Source organism: Microtus pennsylvanicus, chromosome 13, assembly GCF_037038515.1.
Source record: "Microtus pennsylvanicus isolate mMicPen1 chromosome 13, mMicPen1.hap1, whole genome shotgun sequence".
Lineage (NCBI taxonomy): Eukaryota > Metazoa > Chordata > Mammalia > Rodentia > Cricetidae > Microtus > Microtus pennsylvanicus.
In genome coordinates, this window is record NC_134591.1 from 24821915 (window position 1) to 24835187 (window position 13273).

The 13273-nt window shown below is 44.2% G+C and overlaps 1 protein-coding gene across 4 annotated transcripts in view; it reads right to left on the reverse strand.

Annotated features, from left to right (window-relative positions):
- Positions 1–3375: 3375 nt before the first annotated feature.
- Slc24a2 (solute carrier family 24 member 2) overlaps positions 3376–13273 on the reverse strand; it is a 237039-nt gene continuing 227141 nt past the window's right edge. For 3 of the 4 annotated variants that reach the window (XM_075946778.1, XM_075946777.1, XM_075946775.1), the window contains 3 exons: positions 13056–13145; positions 8700–8866; positions 3376–3978 (listed from right to left, as the gene is read on the reverse strand). In XM_075946778.1, the coding sequence (XP_075802893.1) occupies positions 3729–3978; positions 8700–8866; positions 13056–13145 (507 nt within the window). In that variant the 3' untranslated portion in view covers positions 3376–3728. The remainder of the gene's footprint in view (positions 3979–8699; positions 8867–13055; positions 13146–13273) is intronic. The other variant, XM_075946776.1, reaches the window with a different exon arrangement.

Genomic DNA, 13273 nt, shown 5'->3' on the forward strand with positions numbered 1-13273 from the left:
TCGTAGGCCCCATCTTCCTTCGCCATGGATCAGAGAGGATTTTACAAGATGCGGGAAGTAGTGGTGTTGGCCATTTCTCTCTAACCAGGAGCAGATGTACGCTAATGTTACCAAAAATCTAATCATCGAGGCAGGGGTGTTTTGCTGAAAGGCCTCTAGACCGCCCGACTCATGTCTTCCCTGGAAAATAAATGCTACTGGCTGCTGTCAGGGGACACCTGTCAGAGGCCTGGCAAAGCGTTTTCCTTGAATATGAAATGGTCCTTGTCTCTTTTCGTAGCACTCTCAAGTGAGACATCAGACACGCTGCTTCATCTGCCGAGCTGAGACACAACCCTGTCCCTGAGTCTCTGGACACACATTCTGCTCAGCTGACACTGCCTGGCATGTTTAGGTCTTGGGCAGTGAAATCACACTATTTAATCTCATGTTTCATCCCAGCAGGAACTCGCTGGGTCTGGAGGGCAAGTAGATACGTCCTGGGCATTGTTAAACGCAATTCTAGGGGTTTCTATTTTAGAATCCTTAGTCTGGACCAAGATTCTCTCCTCTTCCAGGGTTGCCTAGGGCTATAGGAGAGGTGACAGCAAGCAAAACTGGCTTGGTTTTCTGTGAGTACACAAGTGGACACATTTGGGTACAATTCCTTTACTTTAGGATGAATGATAAATTTTGGTTTGAACTTTTGGTGTTATTTCATACCCTGCTCCAGAGAAGAAAAGAGACAGCCATCTAAAAAAATTTCCCCCATGCCTCTTGTGGCATTATTTTTGCCTCTCTGTAAGCATTAGGGACACAAGCTGACCATTTCCTATATTCTGGGGGTTGGCATGTTCAAGTGCATGTATGTGCATAGAATAAAAAAAAAATCCAGTTCATAAATGTTCACTTTCTTTTCCCTTGGCTGTCAAATTTGATGCCTTTTGCCTTAGAATTGATTGGGCCCAAAGGATGATGATGTAATTGATACTGTATGTCTGCAAGATCTGGTGCACTTGCACACACTGACATGCGAGAAAGAAGTCAGAGATGAGCCGAAACCAGCATGTAGAAAGCAGTTTTACAATAATGCGAATGCTTCCAGGTCAGCATAAGGCCACATACCACACATTCCTCAATGAAGGCAGCAAGAGCCAGCAGTAGATGGTGCCCAAGCACCACCGTTCAGTGAGGGGGAGCACTATGGAGATGGGGACTGGTTTTGGGAATGTTGTCTTCTCAAAGTAACTTTTCATTGAAGACCATATCACTCGCTGTGAAGCAGAATGCCCAGCCCTTAGGCACCGGAGTGCTTCCTGGCTTCTGGTTAAGGAGGTAAGGGGAGCGAGTGTGGGAATGGTAATGGTGGGACCAGACATTCTGTGACCTTTCTTATTTTGTAGTTGGTTTAAAAAAGTCATCCATTTTAAACGATAAGCCAACCTGAAGTCAGAATTTATTCAACCATCATCATGCAGCCAGGACAACAATCTGAGCTTTTAAAACTGAAAACTCACTTTTGCAACTGTCTTTCTAAGGTAGCAGCAAAAATGCTTGCTTCAAACAAAGCCCAACCCTTGATGAATGGGATGTGGATTTCTCTCTCACCATTGAAAACTGCCAGTTCTCAGGAGGCAAAGAGAGGCAGATCTCTGTGAGTTTGTAGCCAGCCTGCTCTACGGAGTGAGTTCCAGCATAGCCAAGGCTGTTACACAGAGAGAGAGAGAAAAAAAATCAAATCAAACCAAAAACCCAACTTTGCATTGTTGGAGAGACTTGAAAGCCAGTTTCTTAGTTGGCAGACCTTTTGATTTCTTGTGTTCTCAGGGGGCCTCCACTTTGAAGTGCCGTGTGCTTAAGTGTAAAGTGGTCTTGGGCTTGGCTCTTCCCGTTGCTGCCATGTTCTGTAAATGAATGGAAGTTTTGTGGATGGAAAGCTGAACTTGATCTGGGGTATTGGGTCACCTGACCTTTTTATTCAGTCTGAGTTCTTCGCCCCACCTCCCTATATTAAGCGGTGTTCAGAACATAGACAAGGCTCAGTGACAGATCAGAACCGAAAGCATGGTGACACTCTCCTCGTATGGTGTGTGCCAATTTACATGGAGGTGGCCACCCTCTATTCACCTTTTCAGTGGATTTTGAAGAGAAAGCATGGTTTCAGAAAATGAAAAACTGCATGTTTTCAGTTCAGTTTGTCCTGCGGCTGTCAAGCGGTTTCATTTCCTACTGCAATAAACTGGAGAAATCACACAAGGTGTTGAACAGAGTGTGTGTGTGTGGGGTCTCAGTGAATGAGGTGATCCCATGTGAAGCTGAGCAAAATCAGTAGATCATATTATCAGAGTGACTGCTTCAAAGAAGTGTAAAGAAAGTATGGACCGCAAGCTCGGAACACTTGCGTTCCAGATGGGCTCACGATGGAGGGAGGAGCGTTGCATGGGTCTACACCAAATTCATGACTCAGGACTTGGAAACTGTTCTGGGGTGGGGGGTGGGGACACCAAGTGGATCAGACAAACCTGAGCTGCCTCAATCAAGCACGGTCAGTCTGTTAGTTTAGATCTACTGAGAATGATGTTTAGATGTGGCAGCCCTTTGTGGCCACACTGAGAAGTGCTCTGAGGAGCTATGCCCTTATGTCCCCATCAGTGGCCACTCCCACTGAGCACCTCTGCTGGATGGTGTCTCTCGGCACACATCTCAGCTCTCTTGGCAGGACTTTGGACTGTGTGTGAGCCCTTGGCATTAAAGCGTGTCCGACGACAACCACGGCTAAGATCGCCCTTGTTCTTTTGATGATGATGGGCCATGCACTGGAACAAGACAGGCTCAATTTGTAGAAGTTTGCTGTCCTAGAAAAGCACTAATCATGCTGGGGCAATACAAGAAAAAAAAAGCAAAACGAAACAACCTAACCTTCTTCAGTTCCTTTGGTTGCCACCGGGTCTGAGTTTCCCCTCTGTCTTAAGGAATTCCATGGGTCTCAGTCAGAGCATCCCAGTGGGGATGGGTTGTTTGGCTTGTGACAGTATTTTAGAGGTTCTAACAGGGCTCCAACAGACTCTCTCTTCTGAGCTTTCCTCTCTGCAAACTATTTAACTCAACGCAGTATGTCCAAAGCAGGCTGGAAATCACAGCAAAGAGTGCTCGGCCTACTGATTCTGTTAATTCACCTTTTGCACTCGAGAGGCAAAGCACACAAACTGAAGGTTGAAGGTTGATGCCCCTCTTCAAATAGGAACTATAATTACGCTAGCGCTATCCCTGAAAAGATGCATTTGCACTTAAATATATATATATGTTTATATATATATAATTTCTCTTTCTGTGTACAGTTATGTATTAATCTATAGGTCTAGGAGGAGAGGTATAGTACAGAAACAGGCAGGATTTGTACGCTCATGTGTATATATTTATAATATTTATATTCATGTGTATGTATAGCCTCTGTCCTCTTTCGCGTCATCACAATGAATGTACCTCCGACCAGCGAGGAGTACCTGTCAGTGGTGATGGAGAGACGGTTCTCTTTGTCTCTTCCATGGAGTCGTTTCTGCAGGCAAGGGTGAGGTGCCCGTGAAGCGAATGGCCCCATGAGAATCCATCCTTCCTCCGCCCTCCAAGGAGGGACGCTTGCCTCCCAGGGCTGCGCACAGGCTGCCTCTTCTCAAGGCTTCTGCAAGGAGCCCGGAGCCCAGAGCCAGGAGGGACCATCCATGCTATTGGTTGAAGATATGGCTTTTCCACTAGATGGAGACAGGGCACTCGAGCACTTTGTTTTCCAGGAGGACGCTGACCACCAGGAACACGAAGTAGAGGCCAAACATGATGAAGCCCAGTATTTTGTTCATCCGCCACTTGCAGAGGGCGATGGAAAGGATGACAAAGAGGAGCATGATGAAGAGGAGGACGATGGCGCAGAAGAGGCCGTTGCTGCTGACAGTCACCGGCGTGAATCTGTGGATGATGGTGTAGAGGAGCCAGGGCAGGGGGAGCCTGAGAGGAAGAGAAGCCGGCAGGAGAGGAAGGAGAGAGAGAGAGCAGTCAGGTGTGGCGAGGAAGCCCCTGCCTAGGGCCCCCGAGGGGGATGATTCTTTAGGGTTGCGAGGATAAACGGCTGGGCCGGGAAACTATGTAAGGGAGTCTGGGGGCGGGGGTGGTGGTGGTGGTGTGGAGCTTTGGAATCTTGACCAGTCTCCTGACTCATTCGTTCTCCCGTGGACCACATCAAAGGCGTGATGCTACGGGTGACCTCGGAATTTGATCCGAATTCGCTTTTGTTTTCTTCCTAGGGGAGATTACAGTGTGCTCCCAGCCCTGAAAAGGTGGACCAAGTTTGTACGAGGCGAAGGGAGGAGAGGGCAGCAGGAAATGGTAGAGGAATGAGTGGTGAAAATGGAGAAAAGGCCACCTCGCCTTCAGAACGGAGACAGAGCAGCCAGGACTCCTCTGAGAACCTAAAACACAGTGAGGCTGTAGGATGGTAGTGGGGACCAAGGCACTGTGTGGCAGTCTGAAGTTTATGCTGGGAAGGATTGCGATAATCATTTATTAAAAAGGGTCTAGGGCTGGCATAGTGGTGTGTGCCTTTAATCCCAGCACACAGGTGACAGAGATTGGCAGGCCAATCTTTGTGAGTTTTGAGGTCTGGTCTGATCTACTGAGTGAGTTCCAGGATAGCTGGCACTACACAGTGAGACCACCCCCGCCCCCATCTCAAACAATAAACAAAAGAGGGTTGCTAATTTATAATGAATTAAAAAAACTTTATTATAAAATTTACTAACAGTTTTCTTGCTTTAAACTGACATTTGAAATCCAACAATACCCACTGCTCCCTAACCAGAGTGATGACTCTGACATCTACCAGGCAGAGCCATTGCTGGGAAGACACAGATATTAGAAACATGGCTGAAAATATCAGGTTCTAGTGGTGTGCTGCCCTCTGGAGGCAGCTCTGTGGCGTGCAGCCAGTTACAGGCGCCTGGCTAGGATGGGATGTAGGGGAGGAAGTAACTTTACGAATCCCAAATTTCCTAACGGAAAAGCAAATAAGACATAAACATTATTTTAAAAACAGCCAATAGTGAAAGAAACTGTGTGTGAAACTAGAGCCCACAGTGTGTATGCATTTTCAAATTCCCAGGCCCAGCACTTGCTGACCCCCTGGGGTCCTTGCTGACTTGGGCAAAGCTCAAGTGATTGACATCAGAACCTGCGATGACAGCACAGGTGTTTTGCTCGGTAGAGCCTGGGTGGGAGATGCTTACTTCAGAGGATCTCTCTGGGCTGTGGGAGCCAAACACTTCACTCCCACTAAACTCCATGCCATAGTTGGGTCTTGAACATTCCTTTAAGGCTGTGTGTTAAAGGTGTGGTCTCTGGTCTGAGGCTTTTTGGGAGGTGATGGAACCTTTAGGAGGCGGATGGAAGGAAGATAGGTCAACAGGATGATCTTGAATGGGATTTTGGGACCCTGGTCCCTTTCTGTTGTTTCGTTTGCTACCTGGCCACATTGAGGTGAACAGACCTTCTCTGCCATGCACTCCCACTGTGATACACTGGCTGCCCAGAGCCCGAAGCAAGAGGGACAAGAGACCACAGGCTGACACTTCTGAAGCCCTAAGCCAAAATAAACCATTTCTCCTTTAAGGAGACAGAACTTAGATGTTTATTACGGGGGCGGAGAGTTGACCGACCCACAGTCACACCCATACACACATGCACAACTGACTTGGGTAAAGTCGAGGCTGGTGGGATTTCATATAATTCGTAAAACCTCTTTTCAGGGAGTGACATTTCCCACATCTCTTGATCTGTCACCTCTGTTGTCAGTAATCAAGCATAAGGAGGGAATGGGCTGCAAATGCAACTCCAATCAGAAGAATGATCATTTCAGTGTTATTTGAGGAGGAAGTTGGGGATCTTTTTTATAATTTCTAGCAATAAGGAACCAGTTAGAGAGTGCGCAGGCCGGTGTAATGTTATGGGGCTATTTAAAATCACAAGCTTAGAGATCGGGACTTCCGAGCAGCTGGAAGAGGGTTTGCCTAGCATGCGAGATGCCTTGAGTTCGTCAGCATTGCCTAAGATAGACGTGGTGCCTGAAATCCAGCACCTGGGATGCGGAGGCAGGAGCATCAGGAGTTCTCGGCTACATAGGCAGTGTGAGGCCAGCCTGGGCTGCATGAGACCACGACACAACCAAGCTAAACTGTTGAATAACAAACTCTGCAGGCCTTATAGTGCTAATAGGAAAATACTCATGATGTAAGTTTCAATTTAGTCTTTTTTTTTTGAGTCAGAGTCGTCTCATGTGTAGCCCAGGCTGACTGTGAACTTGCTATTTGACTGAGGATAATGCTGATTTTCTGATCCCTCTGCTTCCACTGCTCACATGATATCTACTTACTGACGTGCTGGGATTGAATGCAGGGCCTTGTGTATAATTTTAATTGAAAAAATGAATGGCAAAAATAAAACTAGCAATGTAATTTTAATCACGCAAAATATATGAATGGGTGGTAGATCATTATTGATTTTTTTCATTATTGATTTCTATATATATCTTCTAAAACCCTTATGTATTTATTTACATGTGCATAGAAAATGATGGCAAGACTGACTATAGAGAAACTATACTCACTGTATTGTTAACAGTGCAATCAGTGTCCTGACAATAAAAACATAAAACTGAACACATTTTGGAAAAGAAATATATAAAATATATCAATATCCATTAAAATATTCAAAATACATAGTTTGTTATTGCTCTTTTAAGGGATATATTCTAATGAAATAATTGAAAGAGAATTTTCTATATAAAGGTATCCATAAAATTCCCATAGCAGCATAAAGCAAAAGAAAAAAAGAGAAAAGCTCCATTGAAAGACACTGGTTAACCTGGGGTGCAACTGGTTGAAATACCTGAAGTCAGTGTTAGTTTCTAGGGCTATAAAAACACTGAGCAGAGCAGTTCATGGGGCCCGCCAGCTTACTAGGAGAGGCCACGCCATGCCAGGACCACACAGCTTTAGAAAAGATAAATGCCCTTCAAGAGAACAAAACTGACTATTCTCTAAGAAAAATTATTGCATCTTTGCAGAAGATAAAAAATGAAGGGCTTTTGGCAGTAGGTCTAGTGAAGACTGAGAGACTTTCCTTTGTTGTTATTTATACCTAATTTGGTAACGATGAACAAGGAGTGTGTTGTAATTGTCAGAGCATGTGCCTTTGGAAAACATGGCAGACACGTCTATCTGAATACTTAGAGCTGGAGTAGACTTTTTCCTTTTACACGACAGGACATTCTCCTCCCTCCCTCCTCGCTGAACCCTCTAAGGGGAATGTAAATTTGTAAGTGGAAGGATTGGACTGATAGCTTATGCCAGAACAATTTCCGTGAAAACACACCCACATATCTGTTCATTCTAGAAGCCTCGTGAGATGCTACCGTGATTAGACAAGGGGCTAGGCTATGTGAGTTCAGTAGGGGATGCTTGAAGGGCTCGCAGACTGGCAGGAGGAAATAATCACAGTGAGAATACAATATGCTGAGTCTACCAGAGTAGAAACCCCTGGATTTGAATAGACTCTGGAAAAGAAGTCAGGGTTTCCTGTTGACAGAGGAAGAGGCTTCTTGGTGGGTGGCCAGCAAAGGCACATGATCGGGAGAGGATGATTGACAGCAGATTCAGACAGTGAAAACTCAGTTGGGTTTCACTCTCAGACAGAGTACTTGTCCTCAGGGACCCTGCTCTAGTTCCAGCTATCTTTACCTGCTGCCTTAGTTAGCTCTGTGCCCTCCAGCTCCCACACATAATCCATACGATCGTTGTGGTCTTCAGTTGCTAACTGTAAGTACTATGTGAACAATGACTAAGGTTGATAACACATTATCCACATGACTGTTGGGTGTCTTAAATTACTAACTGTAAGCATCATGTGAACAAGGACAAATATATTCATTAAACCACTGGATGGTTTAACGAAGAGGAAAAAGAACAGCATTCAAAATGTTCAATGAGAAAGTGGATACCTCTTAGTGAATTTCCCAATTCCAGGGCCAAGAAACCTATTATCCCAGAGCATAGAGACTCTGTGACTTGAGTTTTTCAGGAGCTGACATGCAGGGTCATTTGTCAACTACTTTTGACAAGTTAGATGAAATGGGAGCCATAACAGAGTCCCTGCCAATCTGGCTCACTACAGATTATTCCCAGCGACAGCACCAGTTTGCCCAGCTCAGGGAAAAGATCTCATCTCCTGCCTTTCACAAAACCTGGGTTGCCAGCATTTTCCAAGCAAGAAGACAGGATATCAGTGCTGGGCCTGGGTGTGTCCCAAGCTGCCTTTGAATCCAATCTCACCTGGTCAGGGCAGTAATTAGAGGATAGAAAAAACACCATGAAACTGACAGGGCAGCCCAGTCCTAACTGGGCAGTGCACATCCATAATATGTGGTGAGTTCAGTCTTACCTTCTAGAACATTCTGTATGTAAATATGTGTTTCTGCTGATTTAGGGATGACTTAGTTTTATTAAGTTCCCTGAAAACAAAAAGCCAGCTGGTAAAATGGAATGGCGCTCCCAGGCATAAGTTTTGGTTGGCACTTGGACAAGTTTTGTGTTCAGAGAGCCGGCTCATGTTTCTTTAGCTTCTATGATGAAAAAGACAGAGTGGAGCTGGTGTGCATACGTATAGAACACTGTACTCACCCCACAGTGATGTCAAAGATGTTGCTTCCAACAGAGCTGGACACGGCCATGTCCCCCAGCCCCTTCCTGGCCACTATGACACTGGTGATAAGATCAGGGATAGAGGTCCCAGCAGCCAAGATGGTCAGACCCATGATCTCCTCACTGATGCCGATGGTCTCTCCAACCTGAATACCAGAGCAAGGACAAATGTGAGGGCTGAAAATTGCAGAACCCAACACCATTATGTGACCTTTTTTGAATGACTCCCTCCTCTGTTTTAGGGTAAGTGCTGATATAAGATAAAAGAATAAGCCATAGTCACTGATAAAGGAGTTAATGCAATTCAGCCTCTGTGCCCAGGAAGTCATAGATGTGCACATGAGGACTGAACAGACTATTTTAAATAATAAAGGGCTGTAGAGACCCTGAGTGCAACCACCGCATTGTTGTCTGCTAAGATTGTCAGGGAAGCTGCAAGATTCATTTGAAAAGCCAATGGTCTTTGAGCCTAAGGCCAGCACCTGACAATCTACTATTAAGTGTTAAGACAATGTCCCATTTTTTCTTAATACCTTCAATTATTTCTACCACTGTAAAACACATATAACCTCTACTATTTCCACAGGGAACTTGGCATTGGGTGAACTTAGGCTTAAAAATATGGAGTTAAATCAACAAAACAGCTATGCAGAACTAATTGCAAGGAATCAGAGGGCCTTGGTCCCAGGGCTGCTGTAAGGACTTGACCAATTGATAACCATTCCCTGTACAGTGTCTTGATTCTTACTTTCTTAGCAATCAAGTAGGGATAATAATACTTTCCTTACGAGAAAGTTGTGAGCTAAAATGATAGTTTTCAGGAAAGCTCTTATAATAGCACATCATTATTGAAAAGTGAGAAGGTGCAGTATTCTATTTCATTATGGTCTTTGCTTAAGACTGCCAGCTGTGTTTGGATAGTTGGTCTAACCTCAAATAGAAAATCCATCCATCTGTCCATCTGTCCATCCATCCTCCATCCATCCATCTATCCTCCATCCACCCATCCATCCATCTATCCTCCATCCATCCTTCATCTATCTATCCATCTATCCACCCATCCATCCATCTATCCATCATCCATCCATCCATCCATCCATCATCCATCCACCCATCCATTATCCATCCATCCATTATCCATCCATCCATCCATCCATCTATCCATCCATCCATCCATCTATACTGGGGATCAAACTCAGGGCATTGCACATGCTAGGCGAGCACTCTACCATCAAGGCACATATCCAGCCATGGTTTCTTTGAGACAGCATCTCACTATGTAGCCCTCGACTAGCTTTCAACTTGGGATCTTCTTGTTTCTGTTTTTCTGCCACCTGATTCTAGGATAATGACTGTGAGCTACCATACATATTTCCTTTTGTTTCTTGAGCACCTTACTTTGTGGGGGCTTTAATAAACCTTTTATGTTTTCTGGAGCATTATTCGAGAATTACTGGTGTATTGCTGTTCTCAAAAATTTTAGAGAATGTTTTCCAATGTTATGACATCCAAAGGTTTTTTTATGTAGTTTTTAAAAATAATTTAACGGGCAAAATAAAATATAGGAATAAAGAATTTTAGGGAATATAATACTTATTTTTAAATCTCTTTTTTTATTTATAAGTACATAATATCTTGGTTCCTGGTAACTTAAAGGCAGGCTTTTATTTTGATAGTTGAGCCGACTCGGTCCTCCAGGCACACAGATCTACTGTCCCCACCAACTAGAAGGCAAGTCCCAGGGGAGGTAATGACACTTGCCACCAAGCCTGTCACCTGAATTAGAGCTCCAGTATTCACATGGTGGAAGAAGAAAAAAAAAACACTCCAGCAAACTGTCTTCTCTCCGCTTCTATACACACTAATAAATGTAATAAAAACTTTAAAAATGACAAAGAAGTAATCTACATGCAAGCAACATCCACACCTTAGATTATATTATGTTGTAATATTAGATTATAAAAATTTCTGCTTGAGTTGCTGACTTGACTTTCCTAGAAAGTTGTTAAATGAGGACCTGAGATGGCTCGGTGGGCAAAGGGCACTTGTTCCCAAGCCTGATGACCTGATCCCCAGAGCCTGCACACCGGAAAGAGAGACGTGGCGCTGGAAGTTGTCCTCTGACGCCCACACGCGTGCTCTGGCATGGGTAGGGGCCTCTTTGCCCAAATACATAAAATAAACGAAGAAACATTAAATAAATTCTATCTCTCTTGGGACTAGGGCAGGGTCTCTAACCATTTCTGAAGTAGTCCTAAACACATCTGTACCATATTGGACTGTATGTTTGCATGATGCAATGTTCGCAGTCAATTCTAAACATCAAATAGTGATCAACTAGGGAAAGGCACCATGTATGCGCTCTGTCCTGCCGCATCACACTTGCTTCTGTGGTTTAATTCTTCATGCAACAACAAACAAGCAAGTATCTCTGAGTAGTATGCAAAGAGCTTTCACCTTTAACAAATGGTTAAATTATATACGCACCAAAGAATTGTTTTAAAATAAATTTATGACTTATCATGAGCAAATGTTTGATTTGTGTATTTGTTTTCTAGGGCAATACATCTGGGGTTGTGCATAAAATTACTTGAGCAAAAAGAGTTATAAGAAGAAACAGGTGATGAAGACACCTGCTGTAGGCTCTAAGCTCCTGCTTGCAGCATGAATCACGCTGGTGATTTCCCTTGGGCAACAGGAGGCAAAATGGTCTTCTTCGTGCTGACTAAGTGATTTTCACCCTAAGTATGTTACAATTGATTGAATATCTACCCCTCCTCCTATTTTTTTCTTCTTTTTTGGTATTTGAGACAGGGTTTCTCTGTAGCTTTGGAGCTTGTCCTGGAACTAGCTCTTGTAGACCAGGTTGGCCTTGAACTCTCAGAGATCCATCTGCCTCTGCCTCCAAAGTGCTGGGATTAAAGGTGTGCACCACCACCGCCCGGCTATTATACATTCTTAATAATTTAAATTCTTAGAAGGAATGCTATCGCGGTGATCTTTTAAAAAATACACATTTTTTTTGATATTTGGAGTTTGAATGCCAGTCCTTATAGAAGAGTCCAAACTGTAAAGAAGCATGGTGGTGTGATTATGAACATGACTGAGCCTCCTACAGCCCAGGATGCCTTCCAAGTCTCTGATGAGGCTAGCTTCAAGTTCCTGAATTTTCTGCCTCTACCTCCCAAGTGCTAGGATTCCACTTGTGTGGCACTGCGCCCAGCTTTTTGGGCATTTATCTTATTAGCTGTTAACTCATTTTTTAAAATCTGTATACTGTAGATAATGATAATTTCCTTCTCATAGCATCTGAATCTGTGTGCATGATCAAAAACAATAGTAAAATGACAAAGGGATGTGAACTGTCCAGGATGGAGCATACACTCAACAATTAATGGTTTCCACTCTCGTCTTTGAGAATGGAAGCCCTCAAATATCACTCATTCAAGTTGTTAGGCAGCAATCACTGAGATCATATCTTGGGATCAGCATTATGACTGGTACTGAGCCAACAGTGACAAAAATGACATGCATCGTTACATTTATAAATTAAAGCCCAAGGATGAATATTTTGTCTTCACGACCTTTCTTAATAACCATTGTTAAAAGGCTTGGTGAGGGCTGGGGAGGTGGCTCAGTGGGTAAGAGCCCACTTAAATCCCTGCAGAAACATGAGGACCTGAGTTCAGAGCCCAGGCATCCATGTGAAAAGGCCTGTAACCCCAGCACGGGGCTTTGAGGTAGAGATAGGAAGAACATTGGGGTTTTCTGCCTGCCAGCCTTGCTGAGAAATGGCAAGATACAGGTTTAGTGAGGGACCCTATTTCAAGGTCGTATAAGGTAGGGAGAACATGGAAGACTTTTTATGCCTATCATATGGACTCACACATATATGCACACATGCATCACACACACGTACATGCACATGCACACACACACTCACACACACACAGAGTTGGGGACAGCCATGCTGAGTTGCTTGTCTAAGACAAAATAAAGATACTGAGGTAGGTAGAATCTTGACGTTCTGCCCAAGTCCTGATTGGTCAGGCCTTAGGGGACAGACAAGAAGAATCAGCCAAAAAAAAAAAACCCAAAAAACAAAAAAACAGGAATCAGCCAGGCTTGCTTTCCTCCACACAGCTATTTAACAGCTATGCTGATTTGATTTCTGACCACCAAGCTAGGGGAATAAGAAAATCCAGTCCTGTAATGAAACTTGTTTATGTCACACTCAGTATTATGACAGTTCCAAAAGGGCAAACACATTGATTGATCACTTGACAACCAAGACTAGAGACAAACCAGGCAGATGGGTGCCACCGGCAGTCTTACCTGGTGTGCCCACCACACCATCAGGTAAGAGAAAACTGCGATCCAAGTGATGGAGCCAAAGAACGTGACAGGGAAGAACTTCTTGGAAGCCTGCGAGACAACCAGAGGGGAAACATGTCAGAGTTGCCCTCTATGCTGGAGAGAGAGTCCAAAGCTACAGCCGCCTTTGCCATTGCTGTGATTTCTCTCACATTTGTTACTTGGTTGCATTGGCAATT